This window comes from Barbatula barbatula (genome assembly GCF_947034865.1).
Source record: "Barbatula barbatula genome assembly, chromosome: 19".
NCBI lineage: Eukaryota > Metazoa > Chordata > Actinopteri > Cypriniformes > Nemacheilidae > Barbatula > Barbatula barbatula.
Genome location: NC_136782.1, coordinates 19,920,770 through 19,946,922, shown reverse-complemented (window position 1 = coordinate 19,946,922; position 26,153 = coordinate 19,920,770). Strand labels below are relative to the sequence as shown.

Here is a 26,153-nt window from a genome sequence, read left to right as displayed (position 1 = left end):
AACAAAAACAGCGTTTATAATCTTTATTATTTATGCTGGTTTTCTCTGACACTAAGTTTGTTGGCACTGTGTGAACAGCATCACTTTTCATTTATATTCTTCAGTGTTGTCCGTGTCGACAGGTAATATCCACTGGTCATCAGTTTCCACAGGTGTGTTGCTTGTTTGACCGAGACAAGTGCTGAAGAAGAAGCAGCTTGTTGTGTTCGCTGTCTGAGAAGCATTAACAGTGATGGAAGCAAATAAATAATGACTTCTGTTGCAGCTCCAGTTGATAAATGTAGAAGATCAAATCATTTATTTAGAGAATTCATTGGGAATCTTTTTGAGTAAACATGATGCTGTCGCTGAGGTTTTTACCTGAGGGAGGAGTTCAAGCCGTCCAATCGAAGCGCTTGAGATCAGTGTAGAATGATGCGTTGTATCAGTTTTGGAGAGATGCAGATCAGACTACAGCACAGGTTACACATCTCTGCATAGACTCAGCCGTACCGAACACATGCGCTCTACACACGACTATAAATTGGGTAAAATCACACTGAACCCAGAACAATATCAGTGTTGAAACTTTACACTGTTTCTCAACCCAGTTTTTTACCCACAATGCAGTTGAAGTTTCCTTTCACATGTAAACTAAAGATGATGATGGAAGTGATCACTTACTGTTCTCACTGTATTGCTATCATTAGAGGTGTGTGTAACCAGTGATGGGTGATATGATGTTTAGTCTTTTCTGAATGATATTTAAAGTCACGTATCCCTTCGATCTGAGTTTCTTCCTGAGGTCTTAATGCTGCTTCCATACTGTAATGATTCTTTCTCAGTTTAAGATTATTAAACTTATATCGCTGAGACTGAGATTCAATTGTTTCTTTGATAATTCAGTCTTTCTGAATCTGTTTCAATAAAATAAATGGTTTTAAATTAACAGTTAAAGGACAAGAATTAAATCACTAAACCTTTGATGCACATGAACTGAATAATCCAAACGTATAATATTATTATACCAATAATATACTAATAATATTATACTCCTAAATGAATAACACCTCAAATATCAACTGTTACTGAACTGATCATTGAATGGGACTCGGTCACTCCAGTTATCAAAGACTTTTTAAATAAGATATAATTTATTTAAATGAGGAATCACACACAGTATCTCATATTATCCTGCACTGGACAGTAATGTGATAATAATGTGTTTCTCCACAGATTTACTTGTGGTTTCTATGTGAATAGCGAATCTGCTGCTCAGTTTCTGCTGAATCTGTTCACTGCAGCATCAGAGTTTGACACAAATACAGAAGAAAAATACACTGAACTATTAACATCTGTGTGCAGCTACACAACTTTCCCCTTTGATGAACATTATTATGAAATCAATGATCGGTTTCAGATTGAACAGTGTGATTTTCTACTGGATCTGTGTTCACATGTGAAGAACTATGAGAGTAAAACAGGCAGAAGTGTCCTACCAGCATTACAGTCAATATATCATCAGTCATCTCCTGAAGTCTGGATCATAAACCTCTCAAAGAGAAAGAGCTCCATCCTCCTAGAAGTGCTGAAACTCCAAACAGAGAAGAAACCAGTAGAGCTGAGAGACTGGACACATGAAGAGAGTGAAGTGAGAGGATTCCTCCAGTGTCTGCCGTACATCTCACAACTCAGGTGAGAGTTTGAAAAAACAACTACATGATTACCATCTTTGAGTTGAGTGTAATATAGCTTAATTGTTGCCATCTTTAAACAAATTCACAAATGTCAGATGAAGCAGTCTGGATGGGCGGCCAGACATCAGATCATCCTCAGTGGTTATGAAGAAATACATGACATGATAGACTGAACTGAATGTTTCACAGTTTTATAATAAAGCTCACATTTTTTAAGTCACATTCTGATCATAGAAAACAAAATACCACTGTTGTTTTTCAACTTTATTTTTATAATGCTTTTTACAATTTGCATTGCATCAAAGCAGCTGTACAAAAATCATAATGAACAGAACACATGTGCAGAGCCAGATCCAGTTTATCTGAGAGTAGATTATGATTTTATACTATTTACAGTAATTCAACAAGTACATCAGTTTAAGTTGGAACTATTTCTTGTTCCAGTGGATCTAACCTAGTGCATCCTAACAATCCTGTAAGCGGTTTGGGGTGTAAAACAATAGAATAATGTGGATGCGATGTTGAATAGATAGTTTATAATCTAGATTTAAACTGACAGTGTGTCTGCCACTCGAACATTTATAGGAAGACTGTTCCCAAGTTTAGTAAGAAAAGGATCTGCCTTCAATAAGAAAAGGATCTGCCTTCTGTGCTTGATTTTGAAATTGTAGGTATTATCACCAGGTCAGAATTCTGAGACCACAGTGAACTTGAAGGACTAACGTGACAGAAGCTCAGTCAGGTACTGAGGAGATACCCATTTCGATCTTTATATGGAATGAGAAATGTTAAAGTTAATACGATGCTTAATGGGGAACCACTGCAGTTTTGACAGAATCGGTCTGATGTGATCGTACTTTTCTAGTTCTTGTAAGAACTCTTGCTGCTGCATTTTGGACAAACTGAAGTTTATTTATCAACAGGGCAACTACCCATAAAGCATTACAATAATCTAATCACGATGTCATGTATGCATGAGTCAACTTTTCTGCACCTGCCATTGACTGCACATGCTGTAGTTTGGATTAGGGATGCAGGATAAATTTTCGGCCAAATCGGTATCGAAAAATGGTCCTTTTAATGTTATCGTGTCTGATGCTTATACAATTTATGCCGATATATTATAGCCGATTAATAAAAAATGATTTCATCTGGTTAAACTTCTTCAGCTGCACGCTGCTCAGTTCAAATTCAGTATAGTACAGTATCTTTCTGTCGTGATCATTCACTTGCCTATTAGTAAAACATTTTTGATGTGGGTACATTGTGTAGATAACGTATCTATAAATGTGTAAATTATAGGAACAAAAGCATATTGTTTGAATCAAACTGCTGTCTGATTGCTGTCTATCTTGAGACCTGTTAGACTTGTGACTATAAATACATTTCTTCTTTATAGTCACATGCAGTCAATGTTTTCAAATAAAAGCAGTTTTCGACTTTGTGCCTTTGGTTTCAGTCTAAGGGAATTTTATATGAATATTTAGATACTGTATATCGGTTATCAGCTTCCAATGAGAAATAATTCCCGCCAAAAATATACATATCAGTGCATCCCTAGTTCAGATACATTTTGAAGATGAAAAAACACAGTTTTGCAAATGCTGGAGACGTGGCTTTCAAATGACAGATTGCTCTCAAACAGAACATTTAGGTTCCTAGCTGACGACGAGGGTTTGATGAATCATCCAGCAAGAGTTATACAGTATTATAAATTGTTACTGTCATGATTCTGCCACATCATGTCATGTTTCTCTTGGTTTAGTGGCAGGATCATGGCAGAGTCTCATGTTTTGTGTGGAGAGAGGCAGTAATGGCCTTCCATAGACTCTCTCCGGTCTCGTCTCTGTTCCCGTCCTCTCGTTTCCTCGTTATTGATTCATGCCCTACACCTGTTCCCCTCTTTTTTTGCTCCCTTATTTAATGCCCTTGTTTCTTCTGTCTTGTGCTTTTTCATTGTGGTTTGTGGTGAGTCCATGTGTCTTGTCAGTCTAGTTTAGTGTATTCGTAGTTCTTGTTTTGAGTTTATTTTAAGTCTTTGTATAGTATAGTATAGTGTAGTTAGTCCTAGTCCTGTTTTGTCGTGTTATTGTATCTATGTTTTGTTCTGTTACCCTCTCGTGGGTCTTTGTTGTATTATTTATAAAATATAGTGCCTTTCGAAAGTATTCGCCCCCCTTGAAATTTTTGACCTTTTGCCACATTTCAGGCTTCAAACATAAAGATATAAAACTGTAATTTTTTGTGAAGAATCAACAGCAAGTGGGACACAATCATAAAGTGGAACGAAATTTATTGGATAATTCAAACCTTTTTAACAAATAAAAAACTGAAAAATTGGGCGTGCAAAATTATTCAGCCCCCTTAAGTTAATACTTTGTAGCGCCAACTTTTGCTGCGATTACAGCTGTAAGTCGCTTGGGGTATGTATCTATCAGTTTTGCACATCGAGAGACTGAAATTTTTGCCCATTCCTCCTTGCAAAACAGCTCGAGCTCAGTGAGGTTGGATGGAGAGCGTTTGTGAACAGCAGTTTTTAGTTCTTTCCACAGATTCTCGATTGAATTCAGGTCTGGACTTTTACTTGGCCATTCTAACACCTGAATATGTTTATTAGTGAACCATTCCATTGTAGATTTTGCTGCATGTTTTGGATCATTGTCTTGCTGGAAGATAAATCTCCGTCCCAGTCTCAGGTCTTTTGCAGACTCCATCAGGTTTTCTTCCAGAATGGTCCTGTATTTGGCTCCATCCATCTTCCCATCAATTTAAACCATCTTCCCTGTCCCTGCTGAAGAAAAGCAGGCCCAAACCATGATGCTGCCACCACAATGTTTGACATTGGGGATGGTGTGTTCAGGGTGATGAGCTGTGTTGCTTTTACGCCAAACATAACGTTTTGCATTGTTGCCAAAACGTTTCATCTGACCAGAGCACCTTCTTCCACATGTTTGGTGTGTCTCCTAGGTGGCTTGTGGCAAACTTTAAACAACACTTTTTATGGATATCTTTAAGAAATGGCTTTCTTCTTGCCACTCTTTCATAAAGGCCAGATTTGTGCAGTATACGACTGATTGTTGTCCTATGGACAGTTTCTCCCACCTCAGCTGTAGATCTCTGCAGTTCATCCAGAGTGATCATGGGCCTCTTGGCTGCATCTCTGATCAGTCTTCTCCTTGTATGAGCTGAAAGTTTAGAGGGACGGCCGGGTCTTCCTAGATTTGCAGTGGTCTGATATTCCTTCCATTTCAATATTATCGCTTGCATAGTGCTCCTTTGGATGTTTAATGCTTGGGAAATCTTTTTGTATCCAAATCCGGCTTTAAAGTTCTCCACAACAGTATCTCGGACCTGCCTGGTGTGTTCCTTGTTCTTCATGATGCTCTCTGCGCTTTAAACGGAGCTCTAAGACTATCACAGAGCAGGTGCATTTATACGGAGACTTGATTACACACAGGTGGATTCTATTTATCATCATTAGTCATTTAGGTCAACATTGGATCATTCAGAGATCCTCACTGAACTTCTGGAGAGAGTTTGCTGCACTGAAAGTAAAGGGGCTGAATAATTTTGCACGCCCAATTTTTCTGTTTTTTATTTGTTAAAAAAGTTTGAAATATCCAATGAATTTCGTTCCACTTCATAATTGTTACCCACTTGTTGTTGATTCTTCACAAAAATTACAGTTTTATATCTTTATGTTTGAAGCCTGAAATGTGGCAAAAGGTCGAAAAGTTCAAGGGGGCCGAATACTTTTGCAAGGCACTGTATATGTTAACCGCTTACCCGCTGTCTGCATCTGGGTCCTCTGTCCTCTCTGTTCAACCAATCAGAATCAAGGACCAGAACTGACCGTTTTATAAAAGACATTTTAACCTGAAGTGTAATTCTACAGCCGAGCCACCAGACTTCACACTTCTGTTGTCTCTTTTGTCATCACTAACAGAATCTTGTTTGCTCTGTTTAGATTTATTAAACCATCAAGTGAATCATCTGAACTGTGGAAAAACAGAAAGAAATTATTTATACTGGATTTGTGTCTGCAAGCAGCTCTCTGTCATAAAGAGATCATAGAAAGAACTGTGAAGATGCTGCTGTCATCTGTGAATTATGAGAAATGTGATTTTCTGCTGGATCTGTGTTCACATGTGAAGAACTATGAGAGTGAAACAGGCAGAAGTGTCCTACCAGCATTACAGTCAATATATCATCAGTCATCTCCTGAAGTCTGGACCATAAACCTCTCAAAGAGAAAGAGCTCCATCCTCCTAGAAGTGCTGAAACTCCAAACAGAGAAGAAACCAGTAGAGCTGAGAGACTGGACACATGAAGAGAGTGAAGTGAGAGGATTCCTCCAGTGTCTGCCGTACATCTCACAACTCAGGTGAGAGTCTTAAGACCGATTCTAAATCCAACAAACTTGTAATGTTTGATCAGGGTGACCTGATTCTTTTAGACATAAAAGGCCTCAAACACGATTAAAGCACTCGATACCTTTTAAAGTAAGAAAACCAAATAATATTAGTCAGTGTTCAGTTCAACAGCTTGTGTGGAAGACACTCAAATCTAGACAGAACAGCAGACAACCGTGCAGCTCTTTACTCGTCTTCCTCAAACAGTGAACACATGAATCCTGTTCTGTATCTCATCAGTTTATCATCACAACAGAGGGAATAACAAACGCTTCTTCTCAAGTGTATTAAGATGTTTTGCAGTATACCTGCTGTAATGTAATGGAGTTGATGTGGAAACTTCTTTTAAAACAAAAACAGCGTTCATCATCTTTATTATTTATGCATAGACTCAGCCGTACCGAACACATGCGCTCTACACACGACTATAAATTGGGTAAAATCACACTGAACCCAGAACAATATCAGTGTTGAAACTTTACACTGTTTCTCAACCCAGTTTTTTACCCACAATGCAGTTGAAGTTTCCCTTCACATGTAAACTAAAGATGATGATGGAAGTGATCACTTACTGTTCTCACTGTATTGCTATCATTAGAGGTGTGTGTAACCAGTGATGGGTGATATGATGTTTAGTCTTTTCTGAATGATAGTTAAAGTCACGTATCCCTTCGATCTGAGTTTCTTCCTGAGGTCTTAATGCTGCTTCCATACTGTAATGATTCTTTCTCATTTTAAGATTATTAAACTTATATCGCTGAGACTGAGATTCAATTGTTTCTTTGATAATTCAGTCTTTCTGAATCTGTGTCAATAAAAAAATGGTTTTAAATTAACAGTTAAAGGACAAGAATTAAATCACTAAACCTTTGTTGCACATGAACTGAATAATCCAAACGATAGCATCTATCCAATAAACAGAAAGAGACGATCTATTTCATTATTATACTCCTAAATGAATAACACCTCAAATATCAACTGTTACTGAACTGATCATTGAATGGGACTCGGTCACTCCAGTTGTCAAAGACTTTTTTAATAAGATATAATTTATTTAAATGAGGAATCACACACAGTATCTCATATTATCCTGCACTGGACAGTAATGTGATAATAATGTGTGTTTCTCCACAGATTTACTTGTGATTTCTATAAGAAGAGTGAATCTGCTGCTCAGTTTCTGGAGAATCTGTTCACTGCAGCATCAGAGTTTGACACAAATACAGAAGAAAAATACACTGAACTATTAACATCTGTGTGCAGCTACACAACTTTCCCCTTTGATGAACATTATTATAAAATCATTGACTGGTTTCAGATTGAACAGTGTGATTTTCTGCTGGATCTGTGTTCACATGTGAAGAACTATGAGAGTGAAACAGGCAGAAGTGTCCTACCAGCATTACAGTCAATATATCATCAGTCATCTCCTGAAGTCTGGATCATAGACCTCTCAAAGAGAAAGAGCTCCATCCTCCTAGAAGTGCTGAAACTCCAAACAGAGAAGAAACCAGTAGAGCTGAGAGACTGGACACATGAAGAGAGTGAAGTGAGAGGATTCCTCCAGTGTCTGCCGTACATCTCACAACTCAGGTGAGAGTCTTAAGACCGATTCTAAATCCAACAAACTTGTGTTTAGCTTTGTTGTTGTGTGACACTCCTGTTGGTGTTTGTTGCTGTTGTTCAAGTGAACATATTTAATTCCTCATGTTGTGTAATGTTTGATCAGGGTGACCTGATCCAGTTTATCATCACAACAGAGGGAATTACAAACGCTTCTTATTCTCAAGTGTATTAAGATGTTTTGCAGTATACCTGCTGTAATGTAATGGAGTTGATGTGGAAACTTCTTTTAGAAGAAAAACAGCGATCATCATCTTAATTATTTATGCATAGACTCAGCCGTAACGAACACATGCGCTCTACACACGACTATAAATTGGGTGAAATCACACTGAACCCAGAACAATATCAGTGTTGAAACTTTACACTGTTTCTCAACCCAGTTTTTTACCCACAATGCAGTTGAAGTTTCCTTTCACATGTAAACTAAAGATGATGATGGAAGTGATCACTTACTGTTCTCACTGTATTGCTATCATTAGAGGTGTGTGTAACCAGTGATGGGTGATATGATGTTTAGTCTTTTCTGAATGATAGTTAAAGTCACGTATCCCTTCGATCTGAGTTTCTTCCTGAGGTCTTAATGCTGCTTCCATACTGTAATGATTATTTCTCATTTTTGGAGTTATTAAAGGGGTCATTCGACATAAAACACATTATTGTTTGCTTTAGATGAAATACAATGTGTCAAAAGAAACTCTTAAGGTTTAAAAACACTGTATTTTCAACATACCGAGCATGTTTGTGTCTCCTCTTTGCTCCGCCTCTCTGAAACGTGCTGATATTTCACAAAGCTCATCGCTCTGAAAAGCAAGGTGTGCTGTGACTGGCCAGTTCACTAGTGCGTAGTGATTGGTGGAGTACTGCACTGACATGTAACGCCTCTTACCATATTCGGAACCTCACGTTCCAAAACTACTGACAGGTGATAAAATGACATCGATCCTTCCTTATCAATTTGAGCCCGAATCTGATCTGGAAAATAAAGATCAAGCCGATAGACGATATAAACAAGCTCACATTACAGAAGGGAAGGGTAACATAATAAATCCTGTGAGTGCTTCGGCCCTTCTTGATCAACCAGTGTTACGTCATGTCTCGTCACGACTCAAAGACAATAAACTCCATTATAAACACGACATTTGTTGCCTCTAGTTGGAACATAATGACTGATTATTAGGATTTATGTGTCTTTTTTCCACGTTGCGCGCGTTTGCATTTGCAGATCACACAAAGAAACAACAACATCAAACTCAACTTGCGTTAGTCCATAATGAAGTCTTCCAATGAAAATATACTTACAGGCGCCAGACAGTCCTTGAGTAGTTTTAACAGTTGGAATTGCCTCAGTTTTTAACAAAAGCTTCCGTGCATAGCCGGTCTTGATCTCTCCCAGGTTTGTGAAGAAAACATCTGTGAACTGCGCTGCACACACTTGAATATTCGGACTGTACTTTTCTGAAACAGTATTGTACATAAACTGTAACCATTTGTTTTAAGTTGCCTCATCCTTTGGAAGGGCAAACAAGAGGCTTTCATCTGCAATGAAACACACAGCGTCTCTGCGACATTTACAAGACCGCCCACCTTACTTATGTTTACATTTGGGCGGTCTTAGTCAAGTCATGTTACGAGCTGACGTCAATTTGCCGGGCTGGGGTTAAACGAGACGTTTCAGGCAGGTCTGGATGAGCATCGCTTCTATATAAAATACATATTTTGTTCCTGCACTTACATTTTTGCTATTTTTCGTGTCTGATACATGCATGGGCAATTTATAACACACCAAAGACAAAGAAAAACACGTATTTCCAGCGAATGACCCCTTTTAACCTATATCGCTGAGACTGAGATTATATTTGTGGAAAAACAAGTTCACTTTTCATTCTGTTTAGTCTCGAGTTAATTTGTCATAGATTCAGTACTTTATGTGTAAATAATTGTCGAGTCACAGGACAGAACATAAGACACAAGCAATTTTTCCCTTTAAAGAACTCCAGGCCTGAAGAGGGCAGAAAATCCAAACTGGAACTAAAAATTGAGCCAGCGTTGCTTGAGGGACTAGTTTTACCTGCGCACCTGGCAGGGTATAAAATGTTTGGTGTTTGCTTTGACTTAATTCCTCTCCATCTAAAAAATAAGAAAACACAGCTCATGTTCAACTCTAAAGACGCAACTGGTATGTTATGTTTCTAATGATTTATGATGTTGCATCTATGTTTAATTGTATTAGGAGGGGTGACACTTTTTACTGTGAATATTTCCCAATAATGTGTTAAAGTAATTGATGGAAATGTTAGCATGCTTTGTTGCTGTGTTTTGAGTGTGAAACGTAATGTATGTTTATTTTCTGTTTAAGGTTATCAACCTATTCCCTATTCCTTAGTCCTTAATCCTTTAAAAACCATCTGAAAGGAAAATAAATAACTAAAAAGGAATTGAGTTGTCCCTTTGTATCCTTTATGTGTTGAGCAAGCCGTTTTCAAGTTTGGGCAGAGCTGAACTAATTATAACATCTGGAGAACTTGATAGTTGATAACCATTGGAGACAAAAGGATTAACGGCCTGAGGTCAGGAAAGCTGTCGTAGAAGGGAGGAGAATTGACTTGCATCTCAAATGGCAAAGGAACCTCTTGGGAAAACAATGAAGGAGCTGAAGCAAGAAAGAACTTTGGCTAAAAGTGCTTTTACCAAGCAAGAGAACTACCTTTGCAGAGGTGCAAAACACATGACTAAGAGCGAACTGCAGATGGAGTTCAAGATGCTCACATCGGAGGCGAGGAAGGTCAGTGAGACAAATGACGAGTACAGGTCTGGTCTTCTGGCAGACATTCAAGCTGCAACCGATGAGGGTGAAGAAGCTGACCTGAGCAAGTAGCAGCAGATTGAACTTGAGAAGACGTTCGAAGAATGTGAAGTTCGATTGGATGAGGTCAGGGAGAGGATCCAGTCCAACCTGTGGCTTAGATACGGGGAAAACGAGGTGAAGTCTGCAATCAAAGAAGCCGGGGCAGCCTGTGATGGAATTGCTCAAATACCTGTTACCGCTGTAAATAGAGATGGCTATGAGCTACGGTGGGATTATGTGAAGACGCAAGTCCAAGATGCAATAACATGCCAAGCAGAGTGGGAGATGTGGATTCCAGTAGAAGAAAAGGAAAGGCTGGAAGGCAGAGTGACGGATCTGAAAGCATTCCGCAACAACCTTGAAGCAAGGAGGGCAGAATTTATCACAGCGCAAAGAGTTGCAGAAGAGGATAAAGACAGAGGGAGAGTGGCGCAGATGCTCGTGCCAGCTCCGCAGCCGACACTTAGAATAAAACCAACCTGTCTGCCCAGATTCAGTGGGTATAAAAGGAACTTCTATCGATGGAGGAAAGACTGGGAGAGTCTGCAAAAGCAGGGGGAACCAACAGGCTCAGTCGAAGTAAAGAAGATCCAACTCTTTGACAGTATAGATGAAAGAATGTGCAGAGACCTCCATTTGTCAACTTACAATACTGCTGAGGACATGTTCAGGGTGCTTGAAAACAGGTATGGAAACAAGTCTACAATTGCCTTAGAGATAATTGAGGATCTGGAGAAAATTCCTGCTTTAAGGGCAAATCAGCCTAGGAAAGTTATCAACATGATCCAAACTATAGAGAAGGCCCTGGATGACCTCACAGAGCTTGGAAACACAGGAGCCATCAACAACCCTCTAGTGATCAAATCCATAGAAAGCAAGTTACCTGATGACATCAAGAGAGATTGGCTTGTCTTCATGGTTAACCCGAGGAATGGTGTCATGCCGGACAATCACTTGGAGAACCTTCTTAAATTCCTGAAAACACAAGAGGAAGTTCTTGAAAAATTAGAGCAGCTGGGGGTAAGTGAAAAGCCAGAAAGGAAATATGCTTGTATGGAAAGAAAATATGCGTCCACGCGTTCCACAAGGAAAGGCGGCTGTGTTGTCTGTGGAGATGAAAAGCATAGAGAAAAGATCTTCTTTTGCAAGCATTTCAAAGAATTAAAGCCTCTGCAAAAGTTGGATGCTGTAGAAAAGCTGGGGCCTGCAAGAGGTGCTTAGTCTGTCATGGAGAAGATGATGAATGCAAAGACACTTACCTGTGCATGAAAAGAGATTGTAAAAAGGACCACCATTTCTTTCTTTGCCTGAAGGGTGACTTCAAGAAGAGTGACTCAGACAGAAGACAATCCAATGTGAAAGGGCCTAAGCTTAAAGAGGAGCAGGAGGAATTTGTATCTAAGCTCTCCCTAGAGATGGCAGAGAAATTCAAGAAAGCGTTCACCAACATAACTGCGAAAACAAACGGGGTTCAAAAGAATCAGCGTGGAGTGACTGAGTCAAGTGTAGTTGAAGAATGGCCGGTTATTCTAATGCTCCTCGAGGTAACTGCCAATGCAGGACAAAAGATTAGAACCCTGATCGACTTGGCATCAGACACAAACTACATCACCCACAGAGCTGCCAGGAGATTAAATCTTCGAAGTGAAAACATCACTTTAGTCGTTCATGGGGTCGGAGGAATGGCCATGGAGGTTAAAACCAGAAGATATCTTCTAAGAGTGAGGGTCAAAACGCCCACAGGGACGGAAAGAGCTCATGAGCTTCTCTGCTATGGTTTGAATGAGATTGCAAATATCCATAGAGTCATCAAACCTGAACAGCTCAAGAAATTCTTCCCAGAAGTCAATTTAGGAGATCTGAAGAGACCGGAGAGCATTGAACTACTGATAAGCCACCGTGAAGGAAGACTTGCTCCGCAAAGAGAGGTGATTGGAGACCTTGTCTTATGGGAAGGCCCGCTAGGAAAGACTGTTGGTGGAGCACATCCAGACCTGTTCGAAGAAGTGGATATGGTCGCGCACAGGTCTGAAACCCACTTTGCTCAATCCATGAGAGCAACCGCTGTCAAGTATCAAGAGATAACTGAGCTGTTTACAGCTGAAACCAAAGGCACAGTTGCTCGCAGACAGTTCTTGGATTGGTGGAAATGGGACAGCATTGGAGCAGCTTGCGAGCCAAAGTGTGGAGGATGCCGGTGCGGCAACTGTCAACCAGGAGGCAAGGAAATGACACTGAGTGAGGAGAGAGAGCTGGAAATCATAAGGTTGGCCTCACCTACATCAAAGCAGATACTCACAGTGATGAACCACACTGGGACACGAAATACCCCTGGATTCAAGATCCAAGTTCCCTTCCCAACAACAGGAGAGGGGTGGAAGCCACCTTTTTGAGAACAGAAAAACAACTAAAAAAAGAGCCGGAGTGGAGAATAGCATACACAGCTCAAGTCCATGAGATGGTGGAGAGAAGGGCAGCGCAGAAACTCACCAAAGAGATTATTGCCAGCTGGAAAGGACCAGTATGGTATATCAGCCACTTGGTGGCGCCAAACCCGCACTCTTTCACAACACCTGTGCGACTGGTATGGAACAGCAGCCAGAAGTTCAAAGGGGTCAGCATGAATGACCTTCTGCTGAAAGGGCCTGATGTCCTCAATCCCATCAGGGCAGTACTACTCAGGTTCAGAAGAGGCGTCCATGCTGCCCTTGGCGACATCAAGAAAATGTACAATTCTGTCTGGTTGAAGACCTAGAGATGCACCTCCACAGATTTCTCTGGAGAGACACTGAGGAGGAAGAGATTGAAGAGTATGCGATCACCAGAGTCAACATAGGAGACCGGCCAGCAGGGTGCATTGCGCAATTGGCTATGAGAGAGACAGCCAAACTGCCCATGTTCGCTCGCCTGGGAGAGGAACGCAGGATCCTCGAGGAGGATACCTACGTCGATGACATCCTGACTTCAAATAATGACCTGCAAAAGCTGGACCAGGACACCAAAAGAGTTGAAGAAATCCTGAAGGTAGGCGGGTTCTTCCTCAAGCCCTGGGTCCGGTCAGGTAAAAGTGGGAGGCAGGAGATCGTACCAGGAGAACAAGGAACGGAGGCAAGCACGGTACTAATTCTACCAAACCAAATGAGAGAGGGAGATAATAAAGCTCTTGGAGTTGGATACCTTGTTGAGGAGGATAAACTGTACCTCATGACTTCAATCAATTTCTCAAAGAGGAAAGGGAAAATGAGAGTCGGCCAAAATCTCCTTGATGAAGAGGTGAGAGAGAACTCCGAACCCACTGACGAGAAGAGAACTGCTAAGCCAAGTAGCTAGCCTGTATGACCCAATAGGCCTTGTCACACCTGCCAAACAAAAGGGTGCCATTCTTGTCAGAAAGGCGTTTCAGGAAGTTGGAGGTAAGACCCTGACCCGAGACACTTGGGACCAACCTCTGTCTAACAAATTGAGGGAGGAAAGCATCCAATTCTTTGAGGAATACACACGTCTTGGCCGAATCACTTTCCACAGAAGCCTTACACCAGTCAACTGGATTGGGAAACCTTGGGGAATAACATTTTCTGATGGAAGTGACAAGAGCTATGGAGCCGTAGTGTACTTCAGATGGGAGACTGAGCAAGGCATCAAAGTCAGACTGGTTGAGTCCAAAGCAAAGCTCACACCATTGGACCAAAAGGGGGAAGCAGTAAAAGCTGAAATTTGTGGTGCCGTCTATGCAGCAAGACTTAGAAAGTATGTTGAAAAGCACAGTCGAATAGCAATTGAACGATGGCTCCATCTACTGGACAGTCAGACTGTGTTGGGAGCAATCCAGAGAGACAGCTATGGATATCAAACTTTCTTCGCGAATAGAGTTGGAGAGATCCAGAAATCCACATCCGTCGAAGACTGGTGGTGGATCCCAGGAGGTCTGAACAGTGCTGACATTATAACAAGAGGGGCAACCCCAGAAGACCTCCAGGAAGATTCCATGTGGCAGGAGGGACCAGCGTTTCTGCGGCAACCTGTGGAAGAGTGGCCACATAAGTCAGCCAAAGAAGTCGCCGCATATGCCAAGGAAAGCATAAACAAACTTCAAAGGAAAGCTTTCTCTGCAACACTGACCAGAGCACAGGCCAATAGAAACAAGATTGATGTACAGCAAAATAAGTCGGATAAACCGAAAATTCAGGTCCGAAGACCACCAGCCGGCTCTGCAGTAACCAAACTGATTGACCAGGCTGATCCGAGTCATTGCCTGGGTTTGGAGAGCTGCAACGAGATGGAAAGAAGTGTTGACCAAGAATTCAGCCTCAGATAAACCAAAGTGGGAGGAAGCTCTTTCAACAAACTGGAGGTCCAGAGCCAAAAAAGCTGTGCTAACTGTCCGGGAGTGTGAAGATTCACTAAGGGACCTATTTCTTGCAGCTCAAGAAGGTAAAACCTTTCAAGACACTACTCTCAACAGACTCGCTGTTTACAGAGATGAAGAAACTGGGCTCTTGGTTTGTGGAGGAAGGTTCCAGATCTTTGAGGACGAGACGGCCTTTCCCTTTAAAGAACTCCAGGCCTGAAGAGGGCAGAAAATCCAAACTGGAACTAAAAATTGAGCCAGCGTTGCTTGAGGGACTAGTTTTACCTGCGCACCTGGCAGGGTATAAAATGTTTGGTGTTTGCTTTGACTTAATTCCTCTCCATCTAAAAAATAAGAAAACACAGCTCATGTTCAACTCTAAAGACGCAACTGGTATGTTATGTTTCTAATGATTTATGATGTTGCATCTATGTTTAATTGTATTAGGAGGGGTGACACTTTTTATTGTGAATATTTCCCAATAATGTGTTAAAGTAATTGATGGAAATGTTAGCATGCTTTGTTGCTGTGTTTTGAGTGTGAAACGTAATGTATGTTTATTTTCTGTTTAAGGTTATCAACCTATTCCCTATTCCTTAGTCCTTAATCCTTTAAAAACCATCTGAAAGGAAAATAAATAACTAAAAAGGAATTGAGTTGTCCCTTTGTATCCTTTGTGTTGAGCAAGCCGTTTTCAAGTTTGGGCAGAGCTGAACTAATTATAACATCTGGAGAACTTGACAATAATACTTTGCTTTAGTAACATGTACATGTGAAATCTGTGAGGAAAAAACACTTTTATAAACATATATTCATGTTATGACTATAATCCTCTGTTTTATGCCACATTCTCTAACAAGACTTTCTCTTTTTGTATTACTTAATAAAAAAGAGACCATTTAACATACATGCAAGGATGTTGATGCACTTTGTTGAAGAGTTTTCTCTTGACCTGCTAAGTAAAAGCAAAGACACACTACTGTAAAATTACTTTTGGTTTGTCCTGTAAAAAACATTTAAAACTGAAGTGTAATTCTACAGCCCAGATACCAGACTTCACACTTCTGTTGTCTCTTCTATCATCACTAACAGAATCTTGTTTGCTCTGTTTAGATTTATGAAACCATCAAGTGAATCATCTGAACTGTGGGAAAATGGAAAGAAATTATTTATACTGGATTTGTGTCTGCAAGCAGCTCTCTGTCAGAAAGAGATCATAGAAACAACTGTGAAGATGCTGCTGTCATCTGTGAATTATGAGAGATGTGATTGTCTGCTGGATCTGTGTTCACATGTGAAGAACTATGAGAGTGAAACAGGCAGAAGTGTCCTACCAGCATTACAGTCAATATATCATCAGTCATCTCCTGAAGTCTGGATCATAAACCTCTCAGAGAGAAAGAGCTCCATCCTCCTAGAAGTGCTGAAACTCCAAACAGAGAAGAAACCAGTAGAGCTGATAGACTGGACACATGAAGAGAGTGAAGTGAGAGGATTCCTCCAGTGTCTGCCGTACATCTCACAACTCGGGTGAGAGTCTTAAGACCGATTCTAAATCCAACAAACTTGTGTTTAGCTTTGTTGTTGTGTGACACTCCTGTTGGTGTTTGTTGCTGTTGTTCAAGTGAACATATTTAATTCCTCATGTTGTGTAATGTTTGATCAGGGTGACCTGATTCTTTTAGACAAAAAAGGCCTCAAACAGGATTAAAGCACTAGATACCTTTTAAAGTAAGAAAACCAAATAATATTATTCAGTGTTCAGTTCAACAGCTTGTGTGGAAGACACTCAAATCTAGACAGAACAGCAGACAACCGTGCAGCTCTTTACTCGTCTTCCTCAGACAGTGAACACATGAATCCTGTTCTGTATCTCATCAGTTTATCATCACAACAGAGGGAATAACAAACGCTTCTTATTCTCAAGTGTATTAAGATGTTTTGCAGTATACCTGCTGTAATGTAATGGAGTTGATGTGGAAACTTCTTTTAAAACAAAAACAGCGATCATCATCTTTATTATTTATGCTGTTTGTCTCTGACACTAAGTTTGTTGGCACTGTGTAAACAGCATCACTTTTCATTTATATTCTTCAGCGTTGTCCGCGTCGACAGGTAATATCCACTGGTCATCAGTTTCCACAGGTGTGTTGCTTGTTTGACCGAGACAAGGGCTGAAGAAGAAGCAGCTTGTTGTGTTCGCTGTCTGAGAAGCATTAACAGTGATGGAAGCAAATAAATAGTGACTTCTGTTGCAGCTCGAGTTGTTAAATGTAGAAGATCAAATCATTTATTTAGAGAATTCATTGGGAATCTTTTTGAGTAAACATGATGCTGTCGCTGAGGTTTTTACCTGAGGGAGGAGTTCAAGCCGTCCAATCGAAGCGCTTGAGATCAGTGTAGAATGATGCGTTAAATCAGTTTTGGAGAGATGCAGATCAGACTACAGCACAGGTTACACATCTCTGCATAGACTCAGCCGTACCGAACACATGCGCTCTACACACGACTATAAATTGGGTAAAATCACACTGAACCCAGAACAATATCAGTGTTGAAACTTTACACTGTTTCTCAACCCAGTTTTTTACCCACAATGCAGTTGAAGTTTCCCTTCACATGTAAACTAAAGATGATGATGGAAGTGATCACTTACTATTCTCACTGTATTGCTATCATTAGAGGTGTGTGTAACCAGTGATGGGTGATATGATGTTTAGTCTTTTCTGAATGATAGTTAAAGTCACGTATCCCTTCGATCTGAGTTACTTCCTGAGGTCTTAATGCTGCTTCCATACTGTAATGATTCTTTCAGTTTAAGATTATTAAACTTATATCGCTCAGACTGAGATTCAATTGTTTCTTTGATAATTCAGTCTTTCTGAATCTGTGTCAATAAAAAAAATGGTTTTAAATTAACAGTTAAAGGACAAGAATTAAATCACTAAACCTTTGTTGCACACGAACTGAATAATCCAAACGATAACATCTGTCCAATAAACAGAAAGAGACGATCTATTTCATTATTATACTCCTAAATGAATAACACCTCAAATATCAACTGTTACTGAACTGATCATTGAATGGGACTCGGTCACTCCAGTTATCAAAGACTTTTTTAATAAGATATAATTCATTTAAATGAGGAATCACACACAGTATCTCATATTATCCTGCACTGGACAGTAATGTGATAATAATGTGTTTCTCCACAGATTTAACAAGGATTTCTATGAGAAGAGAGAATCTGCTGCTCAGTTTCTGCTGAATCTGTTCACTGCAGCATCAGAGTTTGACACAAATACAGAAGAAAAATACACTGAACTATTAACATCTGTGTTCAGCTACACAACTTTCCCCTTTAAAGAAGATAATAATAAAATCAATGAGCGGTTTCATATTGAACAGTGTGATTTTCTGCTGGATCTGTGTTCACATGTGAAGAACTATGAGAGTGAAACAGGCAGAAGTGTCCTACCAGCATTACAGTCAATATATCATCAGTCATCTCCTGAAGTCTGGATCATAAACCTCTCAAAGAGAAAGAGCTCCATCCTCCTAGAAGTGCTGAAACTCCAAACAGAGAAGAAACCAGTAGAGCTGAGAGACTGGACACATGAAGAGAGTGAAGTGAGAGGATTCCTCCAGTGTCTGCCGTACATCTCACAACTCGGGTGAGAGTCTTAAGACCGATTCTAAATCCAACAAACTTGTGTTTAGCTTTGTTGTTGTGTGACACTCCTGTTGGTGTTTGTTGCTGTTGTTCAAGTGAACATATTTAATTCCTCATGTTGTGTAATGTTTGATCAGGGTGACCTGATTCTTTTAGACATAAAAGGCCTCAAACACGATTAAAGCACTCGATACCTTTTAAAGTAAGAAAACCAAATAATTTTAGTCAGTGTTCAGTTCAACAGCTTGTGTGGAAGACACTCAAATCTAGACAGAACATCAGACAACCGTGCAGCTCTTTACTCGTCTTCCTCAAACAGTGAACACATGAATCCTGTTCTGTATCTCATCAGTTTATCATCACAACAGAGGGAATAACAAACGCTTCTTCTTCTCAAGTGTATTAACATGTTTTGCAGTATACCTGCTGTAATGTAATGGAGTTGATGTGGAAACTTCTTTTAAAACAAAAACAGCGTTCATCATCTTTATTATTTATGCTGGTTTTCTCTGACACTAAGTTTGTTGGCACTGTGTAAACAGCATCACTTTTCATTTATATTCTTCAGCGTTGTCCGCGTCGACAGGTAATATCCACTGGTCATCAGTTTCCACAGGTGTGTTGCTTGTTTGACCGAGACAAGTGCTGAAGAAGAAGCAGCTTGTTGTGTTCGCTGTCTGAGAAGCATTAACAGTGATGGAAGCAAATAAATAGTGACTTCTGTTGCAGCTCCATTTGTTAAATGTTGAAGATCAAATCATTTATTTAGAGAATTCATTGGGAATCTTTTTGAGTAAACATGATGCTGTCGCTGAGGTTTTTACCTGAGGGAGGAGTTCAAGCCGTCCAATCGAAGCGCTTGAGATCAGTGTAGAATGATGCGTTAAATCAGTTTTGGAGAGATGCAGATCAGACTACAGCACAGGTTACACATCTCTGCATAGACTCAGCCGTACCGAACACATGCGCTCTACACACGACTATAAATTGGGTAAAATCACACTGAACCCAGAACAATATCAGTGTTGAAACTTTACACTGTTTCTCAACCCAGTTTTTTACCCACAATGCAGTTGAAGTTTCCCTTCACATGTAAACTAAAGATGATGATGGAAGTGATCACTTACTGTTCTCACTGTATTGCTATCATTAGAGGTGTGCGTAACCAGTGATGGGTGATATGATGTTTAGTCTTTTCTGAATGATAGTTAAAGTCACGTATCCCTTCGATCTGAGTTTCTTCCTGAGGTCTTAATGCTGCTTCCATACTGTAATGATTCTTTCTCAGTTTAAGATTATTAAACTTATATCGCTGAGACTGAGATTCAATTGTTTCTTTGATAATTCAGTCTTTCTGAATCTGTTTCAATAAAATAAATGGTTTTAAATAAACAGTTAAAGGACAAGAATTAAATCACTAAACCTTTGATGCACATGAACTGAATAATCCAAACGATAACATCTGTCCAATAAACAGAAAGAGACGATCTATTTCATTATTATACAGGTGTTGGTCATATAATTAGAATATCAACAAAAAGTTGATTTATTTCACTAATTACATTCAAAAAGTGAAACTTGTATATTATATTCATTCATTACACACAGACTGATATATTTAAAATGTTTATTTCTTTTAATTTTGATGATTATAACTGACAAATAAGGAAAATCCCAAATTCAGGATCTCAGAAAATGTGAATATTACTTATGACCTATACAAAGAAAGGATTTTTAGAAATCTTTGCCAACTGAAAAGTATGAGCATGTACATCACTCAATACTTAGTTGGGGCTCCTTTTACCTGAATATCTGCAGCAATGCGGCGTGGCATGGAGTCGATCAGTCTGTGACACTGCTCAGGTCTTATGAGAACCCGGGTTGCTCTGATAGTGGCCTTCAGCGCTTTTGCATTGCAAACCATCAGTGACTGTGGAAACTTTACACTGGACCTCAAGCAACGTGGATTGTGTGCCTCTCCTCTCTTCCTCCAGACTCTGGGACCCTGATTTCCAAAGGAAATGTAAAATTTACAATCAGAGAGCAGCAGTCCAGTCCTTATTGTCTTAAGCCCAGGCGAGACGCTTCTGATACTGTCTGTTGTTCAAGAGTGGCTTGACACAAGGAATATGACAGCTGAAACCAGGGACGCCACCAGGAATTTTCGGTGGAGCTGTTGGCAACACATCGAATCAAAGGCTTGCAACTGCTCTGGCCTAGTGGTTCGAATGCTGGGCTTCTAATCAGAAGGTTGCTGGTTTGAATCTCAGTACCAGCAGGTCATGACTGAAGTGCCCTTGAGCAAGACACCTTACCCCTGATTGCTCTGCAGTAATGTGACACTGTAAAAAAACTAACCAAAAGTCTCTTGGTGGCAGATGAGGGCTTTACTCGATAATGATTGCAGAGGCACAGGGATGTAGCGATAGAGCGTCTGTGAGTCTTGTATTGACGAGATGATGACAGAGTGCTGAATATAAAGGTGGTGGAACGATGAGGTGCAGGTAATGGTAATTAATATTCAGGGGAAGTCGAACGAGTGGGAGGAGTTAGTGATGATGGTGGAACCCTGACAGTGTCAATGGTCATCTTTTGGACAACTGTCAAGTCAGCAGTCTTCCCCATGACCGTGTAGCGTACAGAACTAGACTGAGAGACCATTAAAGGGCTTTGCAGGTGTTTTGAGTTAATAAGCTGATTCGAGTGTGAACCAGGTGTCTTCAATATTTAACCTTTTCACAATATTACAATTTTCTGAGATACTGAATTTGGAATTTTCCTTCGTTGTTAGTTATAATCATCAAAATTAAAAGAAATAAACATTTGAAACATATCAGTCTGTGTGTAATGAATGAACATAATATACAAGTTTCACTTTTTATATGGAATTAGTGAAATAAATCAACTTTTTGATGATATTCTAATTATATGACCAGCACCTGAACTCCAAATGAATAAAACCTCAAATATCAACTGTTACTGAACTGATCATTGAATGGGACTCGGTCACTCCAGTTGTCAAATACTTTTTTAATAAGATATAATTTATTTAAATGAGGAATCACACACAGTATCTCATATTATCCTGCACTGGACAGTAATGTGATAATAATGTGTGTTTCTCCACAGATTTAACAAGGATTTCTATGAGAAGAGAGAATCTGCTGCTCAGTTTCTGGCGAATCTGTTCACTGCAGCATCAGAGTTTGACACAAATACAGAAGAAAAATACACTGAACTATTAACATCTGTGTTCAGCTACACAACTTTCCCCTTTAAAGAAGATTATTATCAAATCAATGAGCGGTTTCATATTGAACAGTGTGATTTTCTGCTGGATCTGTACTCGCATGTGAAGAACTATGAGAGTGAAACAGGCAGAAGTGTCCTACCAGCATTACAGTCAATATATCATCAGTCATCTCCTGAAGTCTGGATCATAAACCTCTCAAAGAGAAAGAGCTCCATCCTCCTAGAAGTGCTGAAACTCCAAACAGAGAAGAAACCAGTAGAGCTGAGAGACTGGACACATGAAGAGAGTGAAGTGAGAGGATTCCTCCAGTGTCTGCCGTACATCTCACAACTCAGGTGAGAGTCTTAAGACCGATTCTAAATCCAACAAACTTGTGTTTAGCTTTGTTGTTGTGTGACACTCCTGTTGGTGTTTGTTGCTGTTGTTCAAGTGAACATATTTAACTCCTCATGTTGTGTAATGTTTGATCAGGGTGACCTGATTCTTTTAGACAAAAAAGGCCTCAAACAGGATTAAAGCACTAGATACCTTTTAAAGTAAGAAAACCAAATAATATTAGTCAGTGTTCAGTTCAACAGCTTGTGTGGAAGACACTCAAATCTAGACAGAACAGCAGACAACCGTGCAGCTCTTTACTCGTCTTCCTCAGACAGTGAACACATGAATCCTGTTCTGTATCTCATCAGTTTATCATCACAACAGAGGGAATAACAAACGCTTCTTATTCTCAAGTGTATTAAGATGTTTTGCAGTATAGCTGCTGTAATGTAATGGAGTTGATGTGGAAACTTCTTTTAAAACAAAAACAGCGTTCATCATCTTTATTATTTATGCTGGTTCTCTCTGACTCTAAGTTTGTTGGCACTGTGTAAACAGCATCACTTTTCATTTATATTCTTCAGCGTTGTCCGTGTCGACAGGTAATAACCACTGGTCATCAGTTTCCACAGGTGTGTTGCTTGTTTGACCGAGACAAGTGCTGAAGAAGAAGCAGCTTGTTGTGTCCGCTGTCTGAGAAGCATTAACTATTCTGCTCCTGCTTCTGTTTGTGTGTGGCGTGGTCTAGCCTGCTACATTAGTTTGGCAGATAGATAACAGTTTCCCCAAGACAAAGAATGAAGCTTGTGTATCCTTTCAAAACTTTACTCAGGAAACACTGTAAAACTACAAAGATACAAAAATACATGTCAGTATTTTACTCAGATACAGACGTACTTAAAATATTGTCTGATAAAGGCATTCAGAAACAAATGTGTTAGCTTAAGGCTAACTTCTATGGAAATTCCATTACGATGCTAGCGTGTAGCATATTAGATTTTTTAGATTAGATTCAACTTTATTGTCATTACACATATACAAGTACAGTGTAACGAAATGTAGTTTAGGTCTAACCAGAAGTGAAGTTAGCAAGTGCAGGATATACAGTTAAAATTAATACAGAATACAAAAAGAGAATACAATATGAGAGAATATAATACAGTGGGCATGGACTATAAAAAAAATATTTTGCAGTAGGTGTGTTCTATGAAAATATGACAGTAGGTATATACTATGAACAATATATACAGATGACTATATACTATGAACATTAATGTACAGGTGGATATGAACAGATAATAATTTAGACTAAAATAGTGCAAGTGACTTAGGTATGCATATATTACTGACATTGGCTATTAAAGTTGCAGTGCAATAGGTGAGTTAATGCAGTAGTTGAAATTAATGCAGTTATTAAAGTTACGGTGGAGTATACGAGTTAATGCAGTTGTTGAAGTTAATGCAGTTATTAAAGTTACGGTGGAGTATACGAGTTAATGCAGTTAATAGGTTGCAGTCCAGAAGATGAGTTAATGCAGTTTATAGGTTACAGAGCAGTAGATTAGTTAATGCAGTTACTGAAGTTACAGTGCAATTGATGAGTAGATGCAGTTAGTAGAGTTACAGTGCAGTTGATTAGTTAATGCAGTTATTGAAGTTACAGTGCAATAGATGAGTAGATGCAGTTAATAGAATTACAGTGCAGTATATAGGTTAATGCAGTTATGGAAGTGATCCATTAGTGCAAATGAGCATTCAGTTAAATATTCCTGGTGTGCAAGTGAGCAGTATAGAGTGCAAATGATGCTGTGTGTGTGTAAACAGTCCGGTAGAGCAGATACATGAACTTGTGATCATGTATCTGTGATCAACATGAATATGTGATCAAAATACATATTTAGAACGAACTTAAACTCATTAACAGAGGATTTCATTACTAGTATTCTTAGTACTCAATAACAAGATAACTGTATGAGTTTGTACTTACAGGCAAAGTTTTTCTGGCCAACTTAAGTCAAGAGAGAAAAAATGCGTAACCGTTTACTACAGCATGAATCTTCAAAATACAGCAAGACTGATAGTACAAAAATAAGCTTTACGTTACGTAGAAGTCACCACTAGAGGACCCCCATTTTCCAGATAAACAACAGGACATCACATTAACAGTGATGGAAGCAAATAAATAGTGACTTCTGTTGCAGCTCGAGTTGTTAAATGTAGAAGATCAAATCATTTATTTAGAGAATTCATTGGGAATCTTTTTGAGTAAACATGATGCTGTCCCTGAGGTTTTTACCTGAGGGAGGAGTTCAAGCCGACCAATCCAAGCGCTTGAGATCAGTGTAGAATGATGCGTTAAATCAGTTTTGGAGATTCAGATCAGACTACAGCACAGGTTACACATCTCTGCATAGACTCAGCCGTACCGAACACATGCGCTCTACACACGACTATAAATTGGGTAAAATCACATTGAACCCAGAACAATATCAGTGTTGAAACTTTACACTGTTTCTCAACCCAGTTTTTTACCCACAATGCAGTTGAAGTTTCCCTTCACATGTAAACTAAAGATGATGATGGAAGTGATCACTTACTGTTCTCACTGTATTGCTATCATTAGAGGTGTGTGTAACCAGTGATGGGTGATATGATGTTTAGTCTTTTCTGAATGATAGTTAAAGTCACGTATCCCTTCGATCTGAGTTTCTTCCTGAGGTCTTAATGCTGCTTCCATACTGTAATGATTCTTTCTCAGTTTAGGATTATTAAATTTATATCGCTGAGACTGAGATTCAATTTTTTCTATGATAATTCAGTCTTTCTGAATCTGTGTCAATAAAACAAATGGTTTTAAATAAACAGTTTAAGGACAAGAATTAAATCACTCAACCTTTGTTGCACATGAACTGAATAATCCAAACGATAGCATCTATCCAATAAACAGAAAGAGACGATCTATTTCATTATTATACTCCTAAATGAATAACACCTCAAATATCAACTGTTACTGAACTGATCATTGAATGGGACTCGGTCACTCCAGTTGTCAAAGACTTTTTTAATAAGATATAATTTATTTAAATGAGGAATCACACACAGTATCTCATATTATCCTGCACTGGACAGTAATGTGATAATAATTTGTTTCTCCACAGATTTAACAAGGATTTCTATGAGAAGAGAGAATCTGCTGTTCAGTTTCTGGTGAATCTGTTCACTGCAGCATCAGAGTTTGACACAAATACAGAAGAAAAATACACTGAACTATTAACATCTGTGTGCAGCTACACAACTTTCCCCTTTGATGAACATTATTATGATGATGAAGATGACGAGTTTCAGATTGAACAGTGTGATTTTCTGCTGGATCTGTGTTCACATGTGAAGAACTATGAGAGTGAAACAGGCAGAAGTGTCCTACCAGCATTACAGTCAATATATCATCAGTCATCTCCTGAAGTCTGGACCATAAACCTCTCAAAGAGAAAGAGCTCCATCCTCCTAGAAGTGCTGAAACTCCAAACAGAGAAGAAACCAGTAGAGCTGAGAGACTGGACACATGAAGAGAGTGAAGTGAGAGGATTCCTCCAGTGTCTGCCGTACATCTCACAACTCAGGTGAGAGTCTTATGGTATAATATCACCCTGAAGTGGATTTAGATTATTTTAGTGTTGAAACTCAGTATACAGGTTTAAAACAATCTGACTGAACTGTAGTTGTTGTGGCGAATCTGTTTTCCATCGCAGAAATAAATCTCAGAGACAAGGATTCCAGATCCCAAGAGTTTTAACTTTATTTGCCCAGACAAACAAAGTGAGACACACAGATTCATCTGAAGCTGTCAAACAAACACACATCTGACTTCATACTTTATACAGAAACCTCAAGTCATTATCATAGTGTTAACCAGAGGCGGACAGAGTACACAGGTTCATTACTTGAGTAAAAGTACAGATACCCCTTGCTAAATTTTACTCAAGTACAAGTAAAAGTACTACA

The 26,153-nt window shown here is 39.4% G+C and overlaps 1 protein-coding gene across 1 annotated transcript in view; it reads left to right on the top strand.

The window, feature by feature from the left end:
• The window catches only part of LOC306908601 (uncharacterized protein), a 78,452-nt gene that overhangs the window by 15,754 nt on the left and 36,545 nt on the right, over nt 1–26,153 (top strand). The window contains exons 17-23 of the mRNA XM_079481631.1: nt 1,216–1,674; nt 5,644–6,060; nt 7,223–7,681; nt 16,021–16,437; nt 18,123–18,581; nt 21,710–22,168; nt 25,310–25,771. Of these exons, the coding sequence (XP_079337757.1) occupies nt 1,216–1,674; nt 5,644–6,060; nt 7,223–7,681; nt 16,021–16,437; nt 18,123–18,581; nt 21,710–22,168; nt 25,310–25,771 (3,132 nt within the window). The remainder of the gene's footprint in view (nt 1–1,215; nt 1,675–5,643; nt 6,061–7,222; nt 7,682–16,020; nt 16,438–18,122; nt 18,582–21,709; nt 22,169–25,309; nt 25,772–26,153) is intronic.